Here is a 27533-nt window from a genome sequence, read left to right as displayed (position 1 = left end):
GTTCAGCCTGGAGAAGAGGAGGCTCAGGGGCGACCTTATCGCTCTCTACAGGTACCTTAAAGGAGGCTGTAGAGAGGTGGGGGTTGGTCTGTTCTCCCACGTGCCTGGTGACAGGACGAGGGGGAATGGGCGAAAGTTGCGACAGGGGAGTTTTAGGTTGGATGTTAGGAAGTACTTCTTTACCGAAAGGGTTATTAAGCATTGGAACGGGCTGCCCAGGGAGGTGGTGGAGTCACCATCCCTGGAGGTCTTTAGAAGACGTTTAGATGTAGAGCTTAGCGATATGGTTTAGTGGAGTACTTAGTGTTAGGTCGGAGGTTGCACTCGATGATCTTGAGGTCTCTTCCAACCTAGAAATCTGTGATACTGTGATACTGTGAAAATTTCTACTTAGACAAGTAGAAAGCAGTTATGTGAGTAAAAAAAGGAGTTATATGCCATATATGCCCAACAAGGCACTAGGTAGTGTCCAAGGGAACAAATCCTACAGCTGAAGTGGGGTGAGATCTAGGAATGAAGATTTCTCACTCCTATTTAAACACCTTTTCTTCCTCCCCTGATTTTTCAGCAGTAAGAACATGATATACATGTTCGTACAGGCAAAAACAGATCTCAGCCTGATGAAACATCCAGCCAGGTAAACAGGTAATAACAGCTTGTGGAAGAAAGCCTGTCCGCTGTACTCCACTTGATGTTCACGAGGTGCAGTAGGACATGTCAGGTGGGGAAAAGACAGACATTCACAGACTGGGACAGGATCCTGCACTCACCACCTGCGGGGGGCACCACCTGGTCCAGCAGCTTCATGCTGGTGCGCTTCCAGATCTTCTTAATTATTGCTCTAAGCTCTTCATTGGCTTGCTCCAGGTTACCTGCAGGGTGAAAATCATCAGAGACAGGAATTAAGCCAGAGCCTGTAGAGGAGCAATTTCGCAAGTCTAGCATGGCAATCTCGGGAGGAAAATACCAGGGCTTTTGCAGTAGTGGAAAGTTTTGGGCAAACAGGCACTCAGACCATTGCTGAAGTCCCCTCACAAAGAGAGTGACTAAATATGCACAGTCATCTCAGAGTAGGAAGGTGACTGTGCTACTGTTTGTCTCCAGAAGCCAGAAACTAGGCAACTACAGTGGTACTTTGTCCTGAAAAGTGAAAATCTCATCCAGTACTTACACATTCTAACTGAGATCCAGTGAAGGTTAAATATGATGAGAACAGGGGTCAGTTAATGGGAAAATACGGCTTGGGGAACAGAAATAATTGTTGGCAAAGATGCAGCTAGAAATCTGAAGACCTGGGAGTTACCTGTCGCAATCCCTGCATCTCAGCATACATCAACTTCTTCACATGGTACTTAGAGACTTCCTTGGAGAGAGTCTGCACAGGCATGCCAGGCACATGCAGAGCTTCCACCCTCTTGCTCAGAGGGCTGTCCCAGGACATTTGTGTTTAGTCTCTCAAGAACAGCATAGGCTATAACAAGCCTTATATATAACCATTTGAACTTAGACATTACGTGTTCCTCCATGGGGCTCTAAGCTAATGAGGTATTTATTAATCAAGCAACACCACCCCTTTGAGAGTGAATGATTGAAACAGATTCAGTTTATATTCTTTCTTTCTAGGTACATTTCCTCTCAAACTAGTCACCTTTAATTTCTTGATTTATGTACATTCAAACCCCTTATACTTGAAGCTCTCTTCTCTCTGGGTGTACTACACCATTATCTTCTCCTTCCAAAGGTGCTGTTTCTCCAACTTTTCTTATTGCTCCCCAAGCACTAAGGCTCCTAAATATGCTGCACAGAGCTCTGCATGCCAGTAGCTCTCTTAATATGATGCAGTGAAGACAGTGACATTAAATAACTTGCTGAGAATGAAACAGCTGGAAAGCATCAAAGGCAGAAATATGACTCAGGAGGGTGAATTCCAAACTTCTGCCCTAACCACTTACAAGATCCTGCAGAGGAAAGAAAGCAAGCAGTTTGAGGCTTCCCAGGAAGGTTGATGGTTTCCCAGCAGTTCACTGGAATGACTTTGAGAGTTTGAGGCTAAGACAAACAAGAAAATCTTGTCTTTTTTGGGTCTCTGTTTCATAGGACACAAGACGTTCTACAGGGGTTGCAGTTGGCTTTCTTTCTCAGGAGAGCCTCTTTGGCTCTAAAAAAGAATTTTAGTGAGGTGAGGCTGCCTAGTCCAAGCTCTTTTGCCTTCCATGGACTGGAAGATTGGTGGTGACAGTGGCGAAAAATCCACCCAGCTCTGGAACCAATTTGCACAGGGGGAAGCTTCTTTGCCCCTCTTACTTCCCCGATTGCCGTTTCAAAGGACGTTGGTCTAAAATGTTTAACTTGCAGATCATCATAAAGAACATGATCAATAATCTGAGATGATACCACGAGAAGCACCAGCTTTCTAGATGATACTCAGCTAGAAACACTGTTCTCTTCCTAGGACACTTTATTCCTCCAAACATCTTTACATTGATTTTTGTACCATGTGCTGCATGTTAATAACTGGTATCATTTTACACAAAATGTCCTTATTGTTGCATTCCAGCTCAACACACTTTGGTGTGAACGTCACTCAGCTACCCGTGCACTCAGCAAGCTTGTTACCTTCTGTCTTGATCCTCAGTGCTGTTCTGACCAATGCAAAGAGAGTGGCATTGAACATCACAGTTCCATCACTGTTCAGTGGCATATTCATGGAGACAAGGCGCTGTGGAGTAAGGAGGAGAAAGAAAACAATCACACTTCATCAAGGACTCAATTTTGTTCTTCCTTACACACTCATAATGTTCTCCAGATCTGCCACCCCTTTCACCTCAGCATTTGTGACCTGTGGGTTTGGTTACACAACTTTAAGAGTACTTCTCATATCCATCATTTGTCCCAGCTGTGGTGAGAGATTGCCCTGGGGTCTCTCTCCCACTGGTAGATACTCTTTCCTTCAATGTGGCTATCACTTTCTAGCCTTTGTTTTCCTAGTTGCCAGTAAGCACTTGAGCAAACTGATTTTTCATACCTCACAAGGCACTTGCAGGCTCATCTGCACTAAATATGTGACTGCTGTAAATACATATAGAATCATAATCTTTCACTGAAAAAGGGGGCAGCCTTGAACAAAGGGGATTGGCTGGACCTGAAAGCTGGTCTGCTTTATCCAGCTATTCCTCCTCTCCCTTTTAATACAGGGCTGTGTCCACCTTGCAGTAATTCAGTAAAGCCAAGGACAGGGAGTGGGTGCTCAGTACTGTTGCAGCTGCAGGGTGAACTTCATTGAGACCAAGGACATATACCTGAGGCAAGATGTAGCCATTACCAGATCTTACATCCTTACTTCTGTCTCAGGAGGTGACAGACACCAGGGACTTGGTTTGAGCTTTTATGCTTTAAGGGGCTGATTTTGTCTGAGCTCTGTCTAATGCCACGTTCACGCAATGGGCCTGCTTCTGTACTAAAGTGGGGAAAGGATGTCATCCCGCATCACTATCATTGCTTTCATAGACTGTGGGGTTTGAACCAGACTGAGGCAACAGACAGACAGTTCCTAGACAGCAGACTGAAAAGGATCGGCAGTAGACCACAGAAGTCACATATTTCTGTGTATATGCCCCATATGCCCCGGTTTTTGTGTTTTGCTCTGAGATTGATAAAACAACTACATGAGTCACATACAAACTCTGGGACTTGTGAGGAGGTGAACAAAGAACTTCAAAGCAAGGAAGCGTAAAGGTTATAAGCATGTCATTATTCACTAGAGAGAGTCTTTTTCACAGCTGGAGTCTCACAACAGAAGACATGAGTGAGACATTTTCACAGAAAATGTGTACTTGTTCTTTCTGTATTTTAATATTTTACTCACACTAGGATATTTTTGTGTGCACTATTTAGTCAGAAGAAAATCTTAGAGATATATTTGCTTGCCCTGTTATTTCTGTCCACCCTGCTTTGTCTTGGTATGTGTGTTTGATACCACAACCACGACTGCTTGTGACACACAGCCTTCCCCGAGCCGTGGCGTGCCTTACTTTGCAAGCCACTCGGTGGGGGCAGAGCTTCCCAAAGCCCAGGGGGGGCTGAATGCGCCGGAGCAGTGTCACCACGTCCAAGTGCTTGATCCGCCCCCTAAGGAAGAAAGCACAGTGAGGGTTGCATCCTTACCACAGGGTGACCTGCTGATCCCTCTGCAGAATGCAGTGCTAGAAGTCTCACTTAGATCTTTCCAGGCCTGCCACTCCCTGTAACCTGAACATAGCTGAGAGGGTATTTCAGACCTCTTATACTTGGTGCATTCCTCAGGATTTGCCCTATACTCACATAACTCACTAGCTCAGTACAGAAATCACAGCTGTCTGTGATTCACAAGTCAATACATTCAAGAATTGACATAGGTGTTTTGAATGCTGCAGTTCCCCTGTGCACGAATGGACACTTTGGGGTTGTCCCCCCACCATTGACATTCTCAAAATCTATGTCTGCTTGTTTGTCTCTTGGCCATAGGGCTATGGCAGTTACAGAGGTACAAAGGGTCTTTTTTTTTTTTCCTTGCCACTTTCCCTCCCATACGCATAGCCCTGAGCCCTGTCTTTTGATACTTGTTTATGTTTTGGGCTGTCACTGGAGCCAGTGCAAAATAAAGTCCTGAAGTTTCTCAGCTGAGACAGCAGCAGTTGGATTTCCTTTAAATTTTGTAAAGGTTATCTCAAAAGAAGAATTCTCTCATGGAGGGAGGAGGGGGTTCAACCATGGGACACTGATGGGGAAGAGGAAAAAAGAGCACATTTATAGATGGGAAGGAACAGAATGTTATCTGGAGTGAGGGGTTATCTATTATATGGCTTCCTCCGCTGCAGTCTTGCCTTCAAACCAACACAAATAGTAGCATCTGTTTTGTTATTTAACTGTATATTTATTAGAATGCTGTGCTTACCCCCTATCTATATTAAAAGTCTCTCTGGACAGTCACCCTGAATGGGAAGAAGGGTTTCAATTTAAGTATCATTCTGATAAAGTGATATGGCATCACATACTGCAGAGCCTGAGCCCAGATTAACCTTGACACTGTTTCCAGATCCAGGACTAAAGAGACTAACTATAGAGACTAACTAGAACTAACTGCTTTTCATTCATGCTAAGGTCTCTTTCTACAGTTTTTGCATTATGAAGGGAGCTTTGCAATTACAATTGTCAACTAGACTGTAATGCCAGAGGGATCTAAACGTACTTTAAGCCAAAGCATGTGTCAAGCAGAGCATATAATACTGGATGTCAGTTAAACTCTTGTGTGAGTTGTTCTTGTGTAACTTTAAATCCCTGCAAGTCTGCTGATGTGAATAACCTTGAAGAGCATGTAAAGCAGTCATGTGAAGCTGCAGGTTGTGATGGGTCTATATGACACATGACAAAATGGAGATATCAGCACAGCAGCTCTTCTGTGAGTAGAAAGCCAAATAGAAGAGTCACAGAATGGATTCAATATCCCTAAGACATGCAACAATAAAACAACCTGCTAACCTCCTTCTATAAATTTTCTCCTGTCTCCTCCCTAAGCAGTCTATATCTCCCCTTGACTGAAAGTGAAGCAATGTCCAACCAGGTAACAGCGCAGCCTAGATGCTGCGATTTTTGTGTGTATCCTTGCATTGCTGGCCTCTGGATTCACCAGTAATACTTTGTGGAGGTATCTATTGTAAGATATTTGCAGAAAAAAGGTGTTCCTACAGGAGGAACATGGCACTTACTGCACTGGATCTAGAGAACAGAAAATAACAGGCCTGTTCTCCTGAGAGGCTCTGCTGTCCAGGCTGGGTTACTTACTTGGCTTCAGGGTCATACTCTGCCCAGATCCTTTTAAACTCATCCAGGTGGTGTGGTCCTAAAATGGACCAGTCCCGTGTCAGGTAATCAAAGTTATCCATTATAACAGCTACAAAAAGATTGATGATCTGCAAACAAGGATAAAGATGACTTGGTGGATGAGGCAGGTAACAGAATACTTTACCGTATTCTCAGTTCAGAGTCTGGATTTGGACTCATAAAACTAGAAAGTCATGGGGGGTGGTTTCTTTGTTGCCCTATGTCAGCCCCACAGTTTAAATAGGAAGATCACAGAGGCAGGATGTCCTCAGCTGGTCATATTTTTCTCCTTGCAGCTAGATGGCTGAGGTCCAGGTTTGCTGTAGGTGTGCTGTGGTGGCTTTTTATTTACCTGTCTTTGCCCACCAGGATGGTATAGCAATGGGAGAACCTGGGATTTATCCTCTATGGGCAGTGGGACTGGGATAAAAGTCCTTTCTTCTGGCCCAAGACGAAAACTCTTAAAATTTTGCTGCTGTTCACTGGGAGAGTTTTGGGCACTGATGCCAGCTGCAGAGCATGTGCTGTCGCTCTGAGCAATGCCGCATTGCCAGCACGGAGCAGATGCAAGTGGGATATGTGTATTCTCACAGTCATTGCTGCTGGCAGGGGAGGAAAAACCTGCTCAGCAGCCAGAAGGAAGGTAGGAGGGAAGGTGGGAAGTGTGGCTGAGGCGTTGCTAGCCTCAGCACAGCCCACAACACGCTAATTTGGTTTTCTCATTCAGGGGGAGGAGGGAAGAGCACTCCTTTGCTGTGCTCAGAGGACTGGGAGCAGAGCATCCCCCAGAGCTGCAGGGAGAGGCAGGAGCTGCAGAGACCGAGGGGCTGTTGTCACTGAGAGGGGGCTACTGGGGAAGGCCCCACAGGGAGATTTCCCATCTTTGAAGCCATCCTTCTGCTGTGCAGCGCTGAGGCAGGGGGGCAGTGTAAAGGGGGGTGGGTTTTGGGTGCTGGGGTGGACTCACCAGGAAGGCACAGAGCATGTAGAAGCTGATGAAGTAGAAGACGGCGAAGCTGCTGCCGCAGGAGTGGTCGGCTTCGGTGGAGTTGGCTGGCTCCGACTCCGGGTCGCACTTCTTGTCTGGGAGACATGCCAGCATGATTTCCTGCCAGGCCTCGCCAGTGGCACACCTGGGCACAGCAGAGGGTAAGGGAAGACAGCAGTGACCTTTGGTGTAGGATGGGAGGGACTGGCACATTAGCAACTTGCTCCTGCTCCACTGAGGTTGATTACAAGCCCGTCAGGCTGACAGACGGGCTCTGACATTCACTGGCATGTCTTGCTCCTCTTTGTTATCTCTATTGCCATTATTGGTGTGTACTGGCTGTGCCTAGTCTGGGTTTGGGGCAGTTGTGGTCTGGCCAGACAGAGTCACTGAGATGTGTGTGACATGGGTACGGATTACAAGAAAAACCTCCATGGAAAGAAGGAGCATAGACTGTTGCACTTACGCCAACTCCCTGCCATCCTCTCACCACCTTCAGGACCTCTCCCTGGCCCTGGCACACCTGGCCACAGCTGGAGCAAGATGATGTGCAAACTGAGCTAGGCCAAAGCATGCGTGGGAGTTCATGCCCCCCTCCCTGCTAAAATTAGCTGGAAGTCATACTGCCTCAATTTGAAATAAAGGAGGAGTTTGTGGTGAGTATCAGCGCTCGAAAGCACTGAACAACTGGCCACCTCTCTTTTGAGTGGGAGGACTTGCCTCCCTCCCTGGGACACTGAGGGCTGGCCAGCATCAGGTGGCAGGGCACGAGGCTCAATGGACTATTTGTTCCACCTGACGTGGCTCCTAGGCTCTCCTACTAAGGGACAACATGTTTCCACTCACCTCGCGAGCATGACACGGTAGAAGGAGATAAGCTGTGCCCAAGAGCAGAGGAATCACGCTCCCGGGCTGACACAATGCAGAGCTGTCAGACACCCACCTGAAAAGCAGCAGCACTGCTTGGGGGAAGGTCTGGAAGTTGTTGTTGCGGTTGATTTCTGTGGTATCGTTCAGTGCAATTTTACCAAACACCTGGCAGAAAGCAGAGGTCTTTTCAGGTTAGCCTTGTAAAGTCCCCAAACCTCTTGTTACTTGTAGCTTTTGGCCTCACCCTGACTTTGAAGACCTGACATTTAACAGAAACTGCTCTTATTTTAAACTGTCTTTCATATTTACCGTTGCTTCCCTTGCTTGTGCTTTATCACCAGAAAAGCACTCATATTTTACAAGAAGCCTCTTTCCTTATTTCATATACTGTGAATGTGTGATATGGGGTCTTACGTTAACAGGCACTCACAAGGGGAGGGGGTCCAGCTGAAAGAAGCTACGAATACAGAAGGAAAGTCTCCTTCCCTCTTTGCTTATCTGTTTGCACCAGGAGGAAATGATAAGCAGACGACCAACAGCTGCAAAGCCTTGAGGTCTGCGTGATGCCTTGCATCTTCCCAAAACAATGTAAAGTATGTTGCCTTGGATCTGGAAATTATCGAAATGCCTGCCCTTCTAATAACCATGCTTGTCACCAGGAGGTGTCTCAGGGCCACTCAGAAGGCAGCAGTGTGAAGATGATGACTAGAGTTGTCCAGAGAAAAAGGGAACGGAGCATTGGAAGCAAAGAGGTGTATGACAGAGAAGATCTAGTTTAAAAAGATCTAGTTTAAAAGCTTTATAATCTGACTGAAAGAAGTGGCTCTCCCTGGTGGAAGTGAAGCAGACTGGTGGCTTGTGTGCTGTAGAAGCGATGCTTTTGCAGAGAAGGTAACTTGAGAATTACAGCCCTTGTGGGGAACTTGGTCTTAGGTACAAAGTGACGGTAACAATTTTAGTGACTGCATAAGAAAAAACTCTGCTGGCTATTTCAGCCTGCTTGGGGCTCTCTCTGCACCATGCCTGAGCTGCTCCATATTATAATGGTGATCTGACAGCCCTTTCCTTAAAGCCACGAAAATGGCCTACAGCTTCCTCCCAAGCCCAACCAACCACTGCTGCACCAACTCATTCATCCATCCACAGCATGAAGCCTGCAACATTGGCCAGACCTTTTAGAGTCTGCCCTCAGATGCGAAGCCCCCCGTGCAGCAGAGTTTCAGGCTCCTTTGAAAAAATCTTACATCACTTTTGTACTTGTGGGCACTGGGGCTAAGAGCTTAACAAACCTTGCCCGGCAGAATAGTCTCTGCCCAGCACAGTTGGTGAGGACTGTTTATTGCCCATCGACAGCAATGTGACAGAGATCTCAAGGACTGAGCACCATTATTATCTCATAGCCGAAATGAGCAGCAGGAACAGAGCAGCTCTGAGAGAACATGGAGCTTCTTTTCAAGCAAATGTCACCGATAATTAACACCCCAAGGCAAACAGTGATGTGGAGAGGAAGCCTGTGCAAAGAGGGAGGGAGGGTCTGAACGTGGCAGGCTTTCTGCAGGGGTTCCTCGTGGACATGTGAGCCTTCCCCAGCCCCGACCGCCCCCATGCCGTGGGTAGCAGTGACAGCCCCAGCTGCACTGAGGAGGAGCAGGAGGACAGTTTAAATGCTCGGAGGCAGCTCGAGCTGAGGCAGCCCATATTTTTCACTTCAGGCAAGCGTAGGCAAGGGAACTTCCCATGCTGGAAGTCTGATTTTTCCTTTCTTCCCTGCTGCTTCCCTCACACTTGATGTACCAGCAACAGCTTCCATGGATGTTTTGTATTAGTCAGCTGCAAAGAGCTGCAGGTAGAAGTTCCTCTCTCATAGCCTCTTCAGCCTGTGCCTCTTGAGCCATTATGTTAGTGGCTCCATCTGTCACCATCACTTTGGATTTTTCCCCTTGGGCACGTTGGATAGCAAGGCTCAAATGTCATTAGGTTCCAAGTCAGGGGAGTAGCTGAGATAAAATGGAAGGTCTTGTTCATGTGGGTAATTCTTACAATTCCATCAGATCTGGTACCTCTCAGCCTTCAAGGAAGCTGCTCAATGGAGTGGGGAAGGAGTTCCCTTCCTACGTGTCCCTGTGTGTGAAGGAAGTCTACCTGTCTGCAGGTTCAAGAGAGCAGCACACAAAATGTTGAAATGCCATTTTGACAAAAAATAGAAATAACAGGCCTGTGGGTTACGAGCAAAGAGAGGAGATGAGAAGAGCTGGTTTTCTTGTTGGAAGGCAGGAGGTCAGAAAGCGATCTAGTGACCTAGATCCATGTGAAGGAGAGATGTATGATCTTCAGGCTGATGAGACTGTTAAAACAGAGGTTTGAGCATTTGCTAAGGATTAAATAGCCAGCTCAGAACTTGCTGATAGAATTATAGAATTACAGAACAGTCTATCTAGCTCTGGCAGTGCCATGATCATTGTAACCCTGTCTGGGTAGGTGTTGGGAAGTCATTTATAATGCTTTATGTAGCTACGTAACACTAGCATAAAAATCTCAAGTGATTTTCTGTATAGCATAGGTAATCCTGTAAAGATCTTGTCCACTTGAACAAGTTAGGTATTAAAGGCAAACCAGCAAGTTTAAAGAATGAGCCCAGTAGATTAAATGACAGCTGTAATTACTAGGGGCAATTGAGATAACCTATGATAATTCAAGAAATGATTAGTTTTATTTTTCAGACTGGGGGAGGGTGGATGGAGTCTGTGAAAAGATGTGATTATAATAACAGGAAACAAATTAAAATAAGGTCACAGAGGTGAGATGAATTTTGTTACAGATTCTTTCTGAATTGTGAAACTAAGAAGCCTGTCATGTATAAAGGCCTCTGGAAGTAATTATGCCTTGCCTTTCTATAGTTTGGTCTCTCATCCCAGATGGCTGACTTGTCTGAGATCTTTGATTAACACAGAAGTGGAAACTGAAGCTTAGTTTGAAAAGCACAGCAAATGAGGCTAGGACTGTCACAGACTGTGCCTGCATCGCATGCTGTCTTCAGTGGTCTGTATGCAACATCAGTTCCTTGCACAGATGAATGCTCGGGCTGGTTCCAAGTTCATTTTGCAAACTGAATAGGATATTGTATTGATGCAGCTTCCTGAAGAACTGGCACAAACACAGGGTTGGTACGTTGGTTCTGATCCTGTATTTGCCTTCATGGGTGTAAATCAAACGCTGCTCTTTACAACCAAATGGATTTAGGCCAGTGAAAGTGATGCAAGAGAAAAATGAGGTTTGTTCGTTGCAGCATGGCCACAAGCCCACTGAAACAACTCTTCTAAGCCAATGAGCAAGGCACTAATTCACCTTTGCCAGAGCTGCTGGGTGTTCCTTTGTGAGCGTGGAGGGCTGGCACATTCCTTTTATTGCTTGCATATTGTATTTTGCCATTAAATGGATCGATTTTTTTTTTTTTTTGGTTTTGTTGGAGCGTGTTGTGATCCTTTTGGCAGTGCGTAGGCAGACAATGCATTCCAACCAAGTAGCTGCCTTCTTACCTTGCTTGGAGAAAATGTTCTTGTAAACCTTTATAACCACACATTGATCAGTGACATTATAGATCACCCCCCAAAACTCTATCAGGAGGAGAAAGACACAGTTGAACCTTTAGTATCACTTACCTGCATCCCGATCACAGCGTAGATGAAGAATAGCATCACTATTAAAAGAGCCACATAGGGGAGAGCCTAGAAACGAAAAAAAGAGAGCATCGTGTCTCCACCAAGCCTGGCATTACGGAGCCGGGTTCTTGCTCCTGGCTTTGGGAAAACTGGGCAGACCGACCGAAACGCAGAGTCTGTAATTCATCCAGGTAGCCACTAGATGCCTCTACAGGCCCATATTTGCTTGCCCTCCGCGCCACCACCCTGCTGCCACCCAGCCCAACCAGGCTCCCACTCGCGATGCTGTGGCTCTCTGCCTTTCAAGTCCCTCCTGTCCTTGGCAGTGAGGAAAGCCAGGGTAGAAACTGCGTCCACAGCTGCTTACCACGAGGAGAAAACTATTGTAACTGGTATGAGTCTGTCCCAAATGGCAGTGCCCTTTGACTGTGTTTTTCCTGGATCCAGTCTGGTGAAACTGAAAATGCAACAGCTGCCCAGATCCAAATTCAAGGCTTCTACAATGGCTGGTGCCATCCTAAGTATCTAAATCAGCATCAGCTTTGTCTTCTGCTCAGTGTTAGGTGTCTGTGATGGTGTCTGCAACTCACTAAGTGTCTGTGATCAGCTGTTGAAGAGGAAATGCAGAACCCTGATTTGCAGAGCTGCCTCAGGAGGGAGAGGCCAGTGCAATCAGCAAAGTGTTGAGTGCTATCAGTTTCCTCCACCACTTGCAGGAATCAAGGGCACAGCTCAGGGCCTCGCTGTCTTGGGTCTTTGAGAAGGAATTTTCTACTCTGTTGCTTTCGAAATATAGTGCTCAGGCCAGAGATTTCCAGACCTTACTTCAGAGGCAATGGGCAGATGTATTCATCCTGAGAATGCCAGCACAGTCCCTGGTCTGGATTTTGAACATCCCATTTCATGGAGTATAAAAAACCTACAACATCATTATTATAAAATATGATGTTATTTATACATTTCCAGTTTATGTCTAAATTGACAATTTTCACTGACCACCATGGGGATTTGACTAAGACATGCAGAAATCATCTCAAAGAGATCTGAATATCAAAATGGCCATAATTTAAACCTTTAAACAGTGTCTGTAATAATCATCTCAAGACCCAGAGGCAGATTCCTCTGTGTTTTATAGGGTCAGATGAATCTACATGGTTACCCCACAATGCCAGTGGAGATGCACTAGCTCAGAACTGGGCTCCATTCATTCTGTGATGATCTAGTTGGGACTTGATTCACAGAGAACCTCAGTAGAGCTCCCAAGGTAGTGTCCAGACAGGACCTCAAGGACATAACCTTACCAGTTCTGTCTTTCACACAGGGCTTGGAAAAGCGTCTTCCCTCCTGCCCTCCATTTTCTTTCCATGTTTTTCTGCTCAACCTATTGATGCACCTTCCCACTCATGTCAGCTCCTTATTCCCTGTGACTCCTTCAGCTCCCCATCTCCCACATTCCACTATCCTGTCAGTGTCCTCCTCCAGCCCCATCTTTCCCTGGTTTTACCATTCTGTCCTTTTGATTCCCACGGCCTCGCCTTGCCCTCAGCACCCCTCTCACTTCCTACTCCTCCCACTTGCCAGCCTGCTCTTTGCCGACAGAAACCCTGCCGAGTGTTTTCCCACCACATGCTCCTCTGACCGGTGCTGCAAGCTACATGTAGGGTGTTATGTGCGCAGAGCACGTGGCAATTACGATGGTATCTGAACTCCTGCATGAGTCCATTGCTTATGAGGCTGCCCTGTGTGAACGACATTTCCTGGACACAGGAGAAGAGCTTGTGCCAGACACAGTCTGCAGGGATCCCAGATTTTCATGGTGAGAGTGGCTGAGTTGAGAGCTCTGTGCAGGGGCTATTCTTAGCTACTAAAGCAACCTCCCAGAATCTGCAAGAGGAGGAGCTCTAAGCAGAGAATACCATGTTATAAACAGCTAAAGGCTTTAAAGGGAAAAGACACTTGCTCGCAGTGCTTTTTTATTTTTTATTTTTAATTCCCCCCTGCTGTGGAAGATACCTCCCTTGATACTTTCTCCCACCACCTTTCAACCCTGCCTAAAAGTGACTCTCCAATCAAAGAGGTCTGGAGGTCACTGGAGGGAAGTACCAGGCACTCCCTTTCCCATCCATCTCATCCTCTCCAGCCAAGAGCCCTGGCAAGCTGAGCTCAGGATAAGAGCGAGCTATTGCTAAGGAGGCTGGAGAAGTGCAGGGGGCATGGGGAGGGGAAGCAGGAACTGGAAAGTGTGACTCTGTCCCCTGCATTGGGGATGCTGAGCTGTGCCAAGGGAATCTCATTCCTATGCATGCAGACAAAATGGTTCCCACTGCAGCTGCTCAGATAACCTGAAAGTTAGCAACTGTGTGAGCAATGGAAAAATGGCCACATGATGCAGCTGTGTCAGAAAACTGCTGTGCCATATCAGATCCTTTGGCAGTCAAGGAGTGAGCAAAACGAAAGTCATTTGCACAAGCCCAGTGCTACAGCTACACCTGAGAACTGCACTAGAAAAGGTCCAGATTTGATCCCTGGTGTAAACATGCGCTGCTCCTGCTGACAGACAGAAGTCAGGGTGATCCACAGCACTGCAGGCCCTGGTCTCAGCTTGTGTCATAGCTGGTGAGGTTCCAGTTTTAAAGTATTGGTCAGTTGCTTTCTCATTTGAGTCAATAAAAATGCAATCAACCATTTAAAGCCTGAATCTGAGGGATATGTGGTAGCTGTTTCAAGATTGCTGTGTTGTGCAAATCACTCTTTCATGGTTTTGTACAGTGGTGTGTCCCTACATCTTTGCTCATGTTTAGATCACCATTTGTATTACTGTGCCATCCTTTCCTGATGCCTCCTCCAGTTCTGCCCCAGCTCTCGGCCAGGTTGTGCTGGCCCACTGAGTCTGGTTCAAATACTTGCAAAATGCAGGAACATGCCGTGCTTCATCTCTGCCTAGCATTTTTCTGCAGGTTAGTGGCTGGTTTAGAAGCAGTTTTTTTCTAGAAATTAGCTATCTCTTGGTGTTAGTTTCATCTCCAGAGGTGATGATTCTTATCTTGTCTGGATTCCTTTGCCTTCTGCTATCTACTCTGGTACTTCACCTAGCACTGAAATGCACCTGCTGCCAGGGCAAAAGCAGCAGCAATTTAATAATTGTCATTGTTACCAAGGCCAAAGGTTTAGGGCCAAAAAGGTGAAATTCTTCATTGATGAAAACACGGGGGCTACACGCCTATAATATTGACTAGAAAGCCTCAAAACAAGGCTTAATGGAAATTTAATTGAGGCCCTTGCCTTCCCCATAGCTGTGAATTGCACTTAAATAAACAGATATAAAATACAGCTCAAATGAAAAAAAAAAAAAAAAGATTGAATGGTTACAGTCAGACAGTAATTGAGCTGAACAGAACTATCAAGGCGGTTCAGGAAGGTCTCAAGCAATTACTCATGCTTTAAAGATGAAACACATCCACCCTGAGCCCTGTTTACTCGCGGCTCACTCGCGCCATGTGCAGCACTGATGAGCATCCTTTCAGCTCGGGCAGCGGCCACGTCAGTGAAAACCCTCCCCAAGGGGCAACTGAGGGGAAAAAATGAAAGGGTTATGTCCTACTCCAAAACAAGTGAAGGGATACCTGGAAGGACTTGATGAAGGTCCAAAGTAGCGTCCGGATGCCCTCCCCTCGGCTCAGGAGCTTCACAAGACGCATCACGCGGAAGAGTCGGAAGAAGGTGATTGAGATGCGAGAGTTTTCCTCTGCGTTCTGGAAGCCATTGTCACAGAGGCAGGAGTTACAACAGCACGGGAGGAACAAGGGCCCTGGGCCACAGAGGACGCTATGCCGAGAGCTCACTGCACTGTTCCTTGTCCTGGTAATGCTCCCTGGCCTTTTACTGCCCCAGCACGCCAGGGATGGCCGAGGCCGCTCTCTCCTGCCTTCTCTCCCACGGTGGTGAGGCTACCTATAAGGGCTACCAAGGCCATCGGCCTCTCCCTTCAGCTTGCCTGGACTTCTAAGGATCAGGTGTTGATCATGCTCCCTCCTCTGCATTCCCCCTAACACGGGAAAGATGCATTTCTCCTTGGTATTTTACTGGAGGAGAGAGACACTTTCTTTTTGGACCTGCCTTGGATGTTTTACCCCAGCAAGCCCGTGATTCAGCCGCTCTGCTGAACCTGCTGTGGGCACCAGCCACGTGCTGCTTGCTCTGCTGGGATGCAGTAGCAGGTCCCAGGCCTGCTGTGGGGTGCGAAACCCCACCAGGGCCAGCCATGTGCTGCCCCTGGCCCCGCAGCCCTGCTGTCCCTGTGCCACCGCGGGCGTGCCGCTGGGGGCTGAGCTGTGGTCACCAGCTCCCGCTGCTCTGCTTCTGGGCCTTTCGCTTTTCTCATGACCCCTTTGTACTTCCCACAGTCTGTGCACTGCCTTTTTTTTTTCTAAAGAGAAAACACAAACGTTTTCTTTTGGCTTCACTGCTACTGTTCAAGCGTGCGGTATTTTTAAATACTATTTTTTTTCTGGCCTGTTTTTTTTCTTTTTTTTTTTTTTTTTCCTCACAGCATCTGCTTTGTCCCTAAGCATTTTCCCTTGGGCTTGCAGCCGGCCCTGACATTCCTCAGACTGCACACATGTGAAGGCAGTCTCCTCCCGAACGCTGAGCTGCCAGCCCGTGTACCTGGGCCTCTGCAGAGGACTCGCTGTCTAGCTCGAGGGGAGGCAAGGCAAAGAAAATGCGATGCTTCCCAGTTCACTAACCCCCTAAAATGCTGTGCGAAGCCTGTGGAGCTGGCGGTTTCTGCTAGGAGCACTGTGGGAATGTAACCTTCTGTCATGTGGGGAGATAACACTGTCACCCTGCCACTTGACCTGCCTGTGGAGCAACGGAGTGCCCAGAGGCCTCCTTCTGTCCCCACCCAGGCTGCAAAGACCAGAGTTGGAGTCTAAACACCAAAAGAGCAACGTTTCGGAGGAAGAAACAGTGCAGATCACCCCCTGCTGTTAACTACTCACCACTGTGTAAACCAAGAGAGAACAGACCCTTGGGATTTCCTGCCATGGGGCAGCAAAAGCTGCATCTGCCTCTGCATTTCTGATAAAATCTGAGGCACAGAAACTGCCCAGATGTACATTTCTGGAATTAAAGCTCCAGCTGTGCAGATGAGGATGCGTACCTGTGCTGTGAGCATGCTCCCATTTCCAACCTGGGACGCGCAGGTTTGTGTTCGGCTCCATCTGCCCTGGCTGCATCTCAGGCCTGTCTGCTGATGTGTGTGCCTGTAATACTTCAGGACTGCACTACAGCTGCAGTTTGTCTGTCTATCCATGTGAATCACCAGTGGATATTTTGGGTAGCTTCCTCCAGTCTGCAGCAAAGGCTGACGCTAGCTGCCCACGCAGTAGCGGGGCGAAAAAGATTAGGGGAACAGGCTGTGTCACAGAAAAGCCTGAGTGTTCCCTAAATCTCACATCATTCTTATTTTTCTGACTTGGACAACAGTCTGGAGGCTTCAGTGAACTGGAAGGAATGGTTCTGAGGTAAAGGAGGGAATGTAGCTACCAAGAAATCAAAACTCTTGGCAATTAATATCCTCAGAACTACAGTCCTAGAGGGCTGGCTGTAAGGTCTTTCCCAAGCCTACAGAAGTTTTATGGCCACCTTTTGACTTTCCCTAAGGAGCTAAATTCCAATACTACCTAAAAAGAATTGAGGTTGAAATTTAAAAATTGTGTGGGCATCACTACTGCCATGGTTGTGACAAAAAAGAAGTTTTTTCTTATTCTACCTGCTGCTTCTCCTTGTGGGCTTGACCCTTTGGATGGCAGCCAGTTGGGGCATGAGTCTGGACAGATGTTTTAGTATTGCTTTGTCTTTCCTTGCTGAGAGGAGGCAGGAGATGTACACAGAAAACTTCCCATGCCCTCCAAATGTCCTGTGATAGACAAAGTCTACACAGTGGACAAAGTGAAACAAATTCCTCCCTGACACATATCTCTGCAACTCGCTGGCATCAAAACTCTTAGCCAAAAATATTCAGTGATGCCTCAGGAGATTACAGTCATTTTCAAACTAGGTGGCTACACATTAACCACTGTCCCAGTAGCTTACTTTCTCCCGGCTTCCGTCCAGCTTTTTGAAGGCACATCTTTGCCAGAGGAGGGAAGTTCTCCAAGGTGGCAATCAGAGAATGGAATTACTGCAGCGCTGTTGGTGTAGCTTAGGAACAGCCTTGTACACCAAAGCAGCATAATTTGTGTGTGCCATTGCACAGCTTATTCTTATTTGTGCAAAGTATGAACTCAAATGTTACATTGACAACATCTCATTGAAAAGGAGCTTTGGAGTTCCAGTCCTTTCTAGTCTGTAAGCTTGGATGTGAAATCGCATTGCAAACTCATTCAGCATCACATTGGTCGTGATGTAGTGTGTTGCTAACAAGAAATCTTACCAGGTCTGGTTCTCTCTTGGTGATTCATTAGAAGGCAGAACGACAGTTAACTTGACCAAAGGAAAGCTCAGGATGCACAAGAAGTACACATGTGCAGCATATTCACAGCTCATGTGAACACCAGACTCAAACACCAATACACAACATGGCAGCTTCATGCACAAATAACTAGGCTGGGCTTGGAGAGAGAACTCGTGATCGGGGGAAGAGAATAAAGGAGTGTGTTAGAAAGAGTGTCACAGAAGCTGGGAGGGTGGTCTGTATTTTTGGTCTTACCATAGAGGAAGAACATTGGGTATGTTCAGCTGGCTTTAAAGAAAGGCAGACAGAAATAAGCTGTAATAAGTCTCCAATCAAGAGCCCTAGTAAACTAGGTCTTGGCTAACACAGGAGCAACAAAATGGCAGAAGAGGGCAAAAGGGAATGTGAAAGAAATGCACAAGAGGCTGGGCTCATTTCCCTGGGATGCCCAGGATCAAAGCTGGCCGTGGCATTAGTAGGTACAACTCCCACTGAATTCAGTGACGTGAGCTGTATCCACTAATACCACACATGAATTTGACCCAGTATCTTCTGAGCGCTAGACATCCTGGAATCCAGGCAGTGGAGGCACTTATGCTGTTAAAATGTTTCTTGTATCACTACTACCAAGTTCAGTACAGGGGTTGATTTAGCTCCTCAGTTCAGATCCAGGCAATGCCTGCATAGGGAGCAGCCAGCTTCTAGTGCATCAATCTGATCTGTAAACCCATAATATCCTGGTACTAAAGCAACACTTTCTATTTATATACCCCTATTCCTCTACACATAGTTCTGGGTGATTACATTGTTGTTACTAAGAAAATGGGCTGGGACAGTGTAATCAGCTCTTGGCAACCCTTCAATACCCACCACCGGCTGTGGAAAGTGTGTTGGTAAAGCTGGTTAGCGTGCTCTACCTTCACCCACCTCACACCAAAGCTCCAGGGACCCATTGGATGCATCCTTTGAGGCCAAGCGGAGCTGAACTGAGCCCCAGTCATCCCTGGAAGGGTCTAGTTGCTGCAAACACTCTGCCTGACACTCCCTGATCAACTTCTGGGGCCACTTCCACTACTGAAAGCAATTATTAAAAACGCCCAAGGCAGCAAATACCTTTAAGTTTAAAAAGCAGAATTGAAAATTAAATAAAGGCAATGTCATCAGGAGTCCTTCAGTTCAATGGTAGTGTAATCCTTCAGGCTTAAACCTCAGTCATATGCCAAACTGGTCTGACATTACTTGTGACTACGCTACCAAAGCTGAAACTGATGTACTTCTGCCAATGGGAAAAATCACTTCTAGTGCCATGAAGGACTCCCGCAGTGTGCTTCTGCTCTCCAAGGACACTGTACTAACTAAGCTGGCACTGTACTACCTAAATAAAAACTGTATGTTGGATGGCTAGCCTATTTGGTGATATAGGTAAATGAGACCAGTTAAACGCCCAAGCTATTCCTAACCATGCAATATTTGTTTGGATTAACTCATTGGTTGGTAGTGTCAGCTTCCATTGGTTTTATCCTCCTCTTTCATGTGTTTGCTCTTATGCTTTCTTTTCAGAAGAAACTTTCAGGCAAGTGTTGGCTTGAATACCAAGTAAAGGAGCAGTGTCCATAGGCACGTTTCTTACAGATTTTGATTTTGTGTTGCTGGGCAAACCTCTCCTTTCCATCAGTGTGTTTCTCTGCCCCATCTCCCTTCCTCTTTCTATGAGTTTTGCCAATCACCTTTTCTAACAAAGGAGGATCCTTATTCTGCTGGTTTCTGCTTTCCTGGTACAAGGTACAAAGCTCCTTCAAGCTGACTGAAGGAAGTCAAACATTTTTCAGCACCTTTTAAGATTCAGGATCTTTCCTGGCTGACAACGTCAGTGTATCTGTGACCGATTGTTTGAAGAAGTCTTGTAAGTTACTGTGGAATACTATACCTTAATTGTCACTTTGATATTCTTAGTATTTCATCAGAAAGGGAGGATAATAGTAATGTAACAGTAAAAAAAATCTGTATAAAACAATATGTCTGTGTAATGAGCTAAGATGACACTGTTGATATGAGATGCTCAACTTGGAGCAGTTGGCAACATGTTGAAAAACTAGGAACCACTGTTAATCTTTGGCACTGCTAAGAAAGGGAAGTAGAGGTTGACTTACTCCACTCTTATTCCCTTAATTAACTGGCCTATATTTCAAGATGGGTCAGATATGTAGCATATTATATCACTACCTACAATAAAGGCTCAAAAGCAGTACAGGAAAGTTTCTGCTAATGTTGGCAGGTGATAGCTGTACAAAGTCAAGCAAAATGGGCAGAGGTTCTCGATGTGCTTGTGCTCATACAGTATTTTGTGCATGAGTACATGGGGGTGAGGGGAATCAATCCCCACTTGTGGGTTGCTGAATACATTTTCTGATGTCCACAGTAGTCTGAAAGAGGAGCCAAGTCCTTACATTTTCCATGAGTGCCAAAGAGTCACCATTCAGACCTGAGCACAGCTATCTGGGAACTTCTTACTGGGATTTTAAAGTGTGGCCATTCCTAATGATAATACAGAGAGCTATTGCTAGATTTTCTGAGAATTTGTAACATTGCAAATGATGAGGGTATGCTAATTTAAGGACAAGGACAGGCACCTGGCACCTGAGAACTTGTAGGTCACATTTGTTCACAGGGATAGAGACATGGTGATAGGTACTTGGATTTGAAGTCGGTGTCCATTGTCCACCTGAAGTGGACAGGATTCCATTTTTACAAATCTCAGGACAATGTACAGAAGCAAATCCTCATCTGTTTATTATATTTGAAGGAGGCTTTATAGAAGCAATACCACTTAACAGAAGGTGGCTTTGGCTGTACTGTTTTACTTGCAATCACCTCTTCCTCTGCATGTGGTTCAATCTGCCAAGGAAATTCACCTATTCTACCCTGTTCTTGTCATTTGGGGCACGAGTAGCATGCACAAAACTGAATTAAGAAAAGGCAACAACAATAACAGTGAGATCAGCCAAGAGATGACGCTCTGAGGAATTTCTATCATAGAGGAAAGGGACCTGAAGTATATGTCACAAACACATCCAGGGACATGGTAAGACTGATATAGAAGGGGACCTACAGGTTAAGATGGGTAAGAGGAGAAATATCTGAGGAAGGATAGTTCTGTTTTTTTTTTTTTTTTTTTTTTTTAAATTTTTTATGTTACCATATTTAAAAAGGTAACAGATATTAAGGAGCAGAAGAGGTCAAGAAACAGAGAAGCAGGTACTAGAAGCCAAAGTAGAGATTGAGTAGGACAGTGACTGAGGGATCCCTGAAGCATGTCTGGAAAGCTCCTCAGGTTATTGTTGCTCATATGTACCTCATTTTAACTATGCTCAGTGTGTGTCAGAGCACACACGGACACACTGCGTGAGCTGCTGCTCACCTGTTCACATCGTTAAAGCTCCTGCAGGCACAAAAATGAAAGGTACAGCTTATGCCTATCATGAATTCAGGATCCCAGGTAAGGAGGTTTCCAGGAAAGAAGACATGCTTTTTCAACAGACAGATACTTAAAACCTCAGAGGACACAGCTCAGAATAAGGTAACTGTTTTGTCTTCCTGCCAGTCTTGCTCTCTGGTTAACCAATAAAGAGTGCTCCACCTGGGCAGGTGGGAGTGAGTCTTACTGGTGGCTACTCCCAAAGAACATACCACCTCCAATTGGGTACAGGGACCATCAGTCTCCTGAATATCTACACTGACTCACATATGAGTCATATCTGGTCATGCCACCAAGTCAAGGAAATATTGCTTAACAGAGGTAAGAGGACTGCTGTGTTTAGGGGCTTTCCAGATGCTGAATATAACACAAATGTTTTGAAAAATAGGAGAGGATAACATTTGCACTTCAGGAGATCCAATTTCAATGTTTTAAGGGTGACGTATAACAGTCAATATTGTACTACAAAATGCTGTTCTGTAATCCATTTTGAAATTCTGAAAATTTTTGAGAAGGGATAACTTGACCATTCAGAGCCATAAAGGCAGAAGCCAAAAGCAAAAAGACCAAAGCAAAAGCAAAAGCAAAAAGACCAAAGATTGTACCATCGTGGTGTTATTGAATTCCCTTGAAATAGCCATGACTTAGAATATCTTCTGGATAGATCAAGATTTGGAAGATAATAATAAGGTGAGTTAATAAATTCAAATGAAATTTTCAGTAGAAAAATCCTGAGAAGAGGCATAAATCTCTCCTTGTTCCTGTGGAACACTAGAGATGGAGGACCAATTTGAGAGGTTTGAGCTCCCTGTTTTTTTTTTTTTTTTGGCTGGTTTGCTGACAAATACAGGTCTTTTCAGAGAAACAGAACCTAGAAAAAGGGAAGGTGCACTAGGTTGGTAATTAATAAATCCAAGGAGGCTCATTAAATGCTCAGTAAGTATGTTTCAGTACTTGTAGGAGCCTGACTATCATTGGGATGACAGGCAGGTGGCATTCCTGTTACCAGCACTGTTGACGGTATTGATTTTTTACACCACAGGACAAACTGAATCTATTGAGCACAGTCGCAGTCTATGCTACGAAGTCCATGATGAATATTCTCCCAGCTTTGAGGAGTAAAACTTCCTACTTTCCAGTAAGACTCATTCTATGTGGGAAGGAATCCCCTTTTTTGTAATTTTTGTAATCCCCTGCAAGGCAGAATCCAACGTTAGGCCTGGCTTGATCTAGGGAACCTATAAGCAACTCGAATGCAGTTACTATTGCTTTGTTTGCCACAGTTGTCTCAGTCAACACAGTGCTATAATGGCCACATCCTGATGTTGCCTGGTAGCCTTAGATCTGAAGAGATGAGAGGAAATCTGTTTAAGACTTTAGCACGATGATATGATAGAGCATCGTCATATGCCTCAAGAAAACAAGTTGGTCAGATGCTTACGTTGCCTTCTGTGACCAACAATTGCTAATGGGATTTCTCCATTGAGGAAAGCATAGCTTGTGGATGAAGCTCCTAAGAGACCGCTTGCAGTAGCTGGTTGTTGGTGACAGTTGTCTCCTGTTTCCTTGATTGGTGTTGATGATTGAAGAATGAAAAGTTACCCATGAAGATGCTGTATCTGTTGGAAGCTTGTCCATTGGTTCTTCAATGAGGAAGGGGGTGATAGGTGATTACCTCTTGTTTTTTTCTACTTATTGCAGGAAGGATGCCTCTGAGAATATGCACTGTAGAGTTCACGTGAGCAGGCTGCAGTGCTGTGTAACTCATTTGCCATTCTAGGATATCAGTCTTTTCGCACTCGAGTTCTTTGTATCTTGAAGTCCTCCAAGACTGCTGCCTACCATAGCCATACTGCAGCTGTGACATTCTTGGACACAAGGTGAACATGACCACATCATACAAACATGGATAAGATTTTGAGGGAATTAAAAGCAGTTTCATTAGGAACAGCTGGTGGGCAACAGCGCTTTGATTTTGTTGCTACAGGGAGTGAGAAAGAACTGAAGGATTGTTTCAGATGGTTGGCTACTTTTATCTTGACTGGGTGTAGAGGCCACAAATAGGGCAACTGCAAGCCAACAGCACTGCTATTCTGGGGATTTTTATTTGACTCATGTGGGTCACTTACAAGCAGAGACAGGATCTGCAAGGCCATGAGCTTCAAGAAGAACAAGAATTTACTAGGCTACAGGAGAAAGAGAGATTTAGAATTTATCAGTGCCACGGAGATGTGATTAAAGACAAGCCACTAGACTTTGTCTTGTGTTTGTAGTGTCAAAAGGCTGAAGGACCTCAGGAGGCTGAGTAACACAAGTCTTTGTGGAGAGAGAGAAAAAGTTAGGGTTTCAAAACAAGCTGGCTGCTGGCAGTACACCGTGGAGTTACCACAACCCCCCCAGAGTCATCTGTCTGCCACTGCTGTGTGTGGTTTTATTAACAAACACTCTAGAGATAAACTACCTGCCACCAAAGTCTGTGAAGTTATTATAAGGCCAGGCAGAAATGTATCTGGTATTTCTCTGACAAGGAATACTATTGGATTGCAGAAGGCATAATTCTCGGTTCCCACAACCTTACAGTGAAACCAAATTATTAGCTGGAAAAAAAACAAAACAGGCAAGCTGTTCAAATGCTGCATTCTTCCATTAAGTGTGCATTTCTTTGAGAATTTCTGGGAATATTTTGAATAAAACTAGACAGAATTATTTTCTTTGCTACAAAAATATTTTCTGTTAGAAAAATGCCGATGCTGAAAGTGAAATGTTCTGTAGAAACATGTCAATTTTGAAAAAAAAAACACATTTCAGAAATGTTAGTAAGACTGCAATCTCACATTTTATCCTCGCACATTTCAATTTGAGTTTTCATTTCAATTAGAAATGTTATATAACTATGAAAATAATCAATCCTGGACTGAACTGTTTTTACTTTACTGAAACAAATGTTTTGATTTTCCCCATCTATTTCTGATGGAATGTTCTTTTACTGGAAATCTTGTAATTTTTCATTTGTATTCTATTTTAAAACAGAAAAGCGTATTAGAATTACAAGGAGATTTTGTGAAACAAACAAAAAAAAATCAAGCCTCCTCATAGCTCTAATTTGGGTGAAGCAACAGAGGGTTTTTGGATAATTTCCATAAGTTGAAGTTTGGTTTTAGCATCTATTGGAAAAGGGCACCATCTTACAGGAAAACAGGGAGTCATAGTGTATGACACTGCCTTTACTGGGGCAAATGGTGAACACCTTGCTGATTTCCCTGGGAAAAGCAAAGTAACTGGCTTCAGACATCTCTGCAGAAGAGACTAAGATCTCTTGCACTAGGGGATTAATTTTTTCTTTGGTACAATGTGGGAATTAGGAAAAAGATGACATCTGCAATGAAGGTTATCATTACATTTCTGCTGGCACTAAACCATGTGGGTCAATACTCATACAGGGCTAGTTCATGCAAATACAACTATATATTATAGTTTCCACAAAACCTCAGATCTTGGGGAAGATATTAGCATCTCCAAGTGAACAAAAGCCTATTCCAAAAATAGTTAATAAGTTCAAGGTAACTTTTACAGCAAGCGAGTCTTGCAGCTATTGTGTGTGTTTTTTTTCTTTCCTTCATTTCCTATGTATTCTAAGATTTTGAAATTCTAGAGCTTGCTTTTCTAATTAGCTTCAAATATGCAAATCATACCAATTTGAATAGCTTATTAATTAATTTCATATATATATCCATGAAATTGTGAGACAGTAATCTTATGGTTTCAAGTGCTTAAGGTAAATATAAGGGAAGTCAATTGCATTAATTTGGTTATGCAAATTACCTTAGATTGACAATTACTGGACCGTTAATGAAAGAGTCCCTTTTTATACAGCTGAAAGCTCTATTTTTTTCATGACTTTCAGAGGAAAAGCAGAACAATTGGTAAAGTATGTCTATGCAAATTATTCTTAATTTTCAGGATGTTTTAATAATCCTTCTCATTAGCTCTGGGTAAATGATGAGTTCAAGTCTTATGGTAATTAGGCCTAGGGGGTTGTTCCTGAGAAACAAGTAGATATTAAACACTGTCAGAGATGCAGTGCTCATCTCCAGGCACTAGGACTGGTCTGACTCGGAGAGGCAGGTGCGGCTTGCCTGTGTATTGTTATTTGCATTTTGTGGGACGGGTAGTCAAAGAAAGGCCTAGAACATACAGAAAATGAAGGCTCCGAAGATAGTGAGCCATGAAAATAAATGTTGAAAGGCCAGCTGTGTGCAGGACTTTTTACTTTTCACTTTAAAGGTGGAGTGATTTAAAAATTTTTCCAGTATGAATATCAGCTGAGGAGAGGTTTTGCTGATCTGAACACCATGGCCAGGTGCCATGTTTGACAGAGTGGACTTTTCCCATTCTTTGCATTTGCCCCATCCTTGATTCACAGGACGAGGGTTTCCATGGAAGGCAGTGAGGCTGTCCCAGCCCAGAGCAGACTGAGGGGGATGACCTTGGGAGCAGACCAGACCACTGAGCAAGACGGAGACAATGCAAGTGTGAAAACATGGAGTTCACAGGTCTCCAGCTTTCCTCTGCTCCATTACCATCAATGCCAATGGTTTCCTCATTGCTGTTTCTAAGTAGTCCAGTCGGTCTCACTATCTTTCCTATGGCAAAATTAACATGGCTTTTAAACACCAAATTTATCACTCTGATGGAAAGGACGGTCTTCTTTTCCTGCACCTCTTTAGGAAGATTTATGTTTTCTCTTACATTGATCCTTTTTCTCTTTCTTTTTCTTTTTCATTGTCTGGGAGAGAGGAAAGAAAATCTGAGGCTGTTACTCCACACGGAGCACAGCCTGGTTCTGGTTTTGACTCATTCCTAAGGACAGTTCATTTTATCTCCAGGTTCTCCCATCCCAAACACCCAGATAAATCCATCACCTCATCTTCTTTGTAGCAGTGCTGTGAAAGCACCGCTGCTCTAGAGGGCTGCAAGTAGAGAGAGGACTTTCTGACATGGCTTGTCTGCTAAGGGTCTTGTAAGACCATGCCACTGATTTTGATCTTGAACTGAAAAAGAAAAGACTGTTCAAAGCATTCGTACCAGTCTTAGCTACTTTAAAGAGATGCTGTTGTGTACTGTAAAAGATGTGGCCTTTTCCATTCCTCATACGTCTTCCCTTGGAAAGGGTAATAGCAGCAGAGTTCTTCTCTGAGATGAATTTGCTGAGGAGCTTTCCTTGTCTCCAACACCTTGTGACACTCCACAGCATTGAAAACATGCATATCATCTACTGACTTCGTATTCCTTGGGGGATGATGATCTGATGAATTAAGCAAATTCCTAAAAGCATGTCCATCTTCTGTCACAGCTGTGCTTGTCTTCAGTGCATTCAGCATTTGAGCCACTTCTTCTACAGCTATTTGTTAATTATTTATTTATTAGCTGATAGGATTGCATGGTGTGGGAAGAGGATTAGGAAGAAGAAACGATGAAGAACAGATTGAAACTTGACGCCTTCTGCATAATGGTGTCACGGGGGTTTCTCTGGGCAGCCTCAACTGCAGATGGCAGAAAGGAGGAGACCTTCATGGTCTCCATCTGTGAAAAGGTTTGCTGGAAGCTCAGTATGAAGGGTTGGTTTACTGAGGTGTGCTTGGCAGGAACGCATGAATCCAGTCAGCTGCATCTTTACAACTCCTGTGCAACTGATGGAGAATTACACCGATGGTGTTAAGGCCAGAAGCAGACCTGTGGTTTGCAGCAAAATCTCCAGTTCCTTCATATGGTAACTCTTCCGTGCACTAATGGAGACAGATGCAGACTAGATCATGAGTAGGTTTTCCTGAAGAGGAAGGCAGACAGTCTACCAGCTCCAAGACTCTGCATCGTTGCCAGGATCCTTCCTTTGGCAAGCCCACAGGCTCTTGGGCAGGGTGAAAATGAATGACCAAGTTATGCTCTGATGAATGTGCTGAAAGAAACTGCACATCCCATTGACACCAGGAGAAAACCCAATCCACCTTTGTTCAAATGCAACAGGACTGTGCATTGCAAGAGGCAGTGGATACAGGTGAAAGGGCAGCCCCTGTTACTTCTAAGTAACGAATCTCTGCTCAAGGGATGCTGGCCAGAGACACCAGCAGCCCAAAGAAACACCAGCAGCCCAAAGAGAGAGTTTGTTATGGACCATTTTCATTTGAGATTTGTAGCAGTTAGTATTTAATTCACAGGCTGTGCCTT

At 44.9% G+C, this 27533-nt stretch overlaps 1 protein-coding gene across 32 annotated transcripts in view; it reads right to left on the bottom strand.

The window, feature by feature from the left end:
* The window catches only part of CACNA1C (calcium voltage-gated channel subunit alpha1 C), a 482661-nt gene that overhangs the window by 16505 nt on the left and 438623 nt on the right, over positions 1 to 27533 (bottom strand). For 25 of the 32 annotated variants that reach the window (XM_066990241.1, XM_066990238.1, XM_066990239.1 and 22 more), the window contains 9 exons: positions 18089 to 18121; positions 15000 to 15128; positions 11377 to 11442; positions 7791 to 7882; positions 6827 to 6992; positions 5821 to 5948; positions 4032 to 4128; positions 2617 to 2719; positions 771 to 872 (listed from right to left, as the gene is read on the bottom strand). In XM_066990241.1, the coding sequence (XP_066846342.1) occupies positions 771 to 872; positions 2617 to 2719; positions 4032 to 4128; positions 5821 to 5948; positions 6827 to 6992; positions 7791 to 7882; positions 11377 to 11442; positions 15000 to 15128; positions 18089 to 18121 (916 nt within the window). The remainder of the gene's footprint in view (positions 1 to 770; positions 873 to 2616; positions 2720 to 4031; positions 4129 to 5820; positions 5949 to 6826; positions 6993 to 7790; positions 7883 to 11376; positions 11443 to 14999; positions 15129 to 18088; positions 18122 to 27533) is intronic. The other 7 variants (XM_066990272.1, XM_066990271.1, XM_066990255.1 and 4 more) reach the window with 1 other exon arrangement.

This window comes from Anser cygnoides, chromosome 1, assembly GCF_040182565.1.
Source record: "Anser cygnoides isolate HZ-2024a breed goose chromosome 1, Taihu_goose_T2T_genome, whole genome shotgun sequence".
Lineage (NCBI taxonomy): Eukaryota > Metazoa > Chordata > Aves > Anseriformes > Anatidae > Anser > Anser cygnoides.
This window is presented reverse-complemented; position numbering and strand designations above follow the sequence as displayed.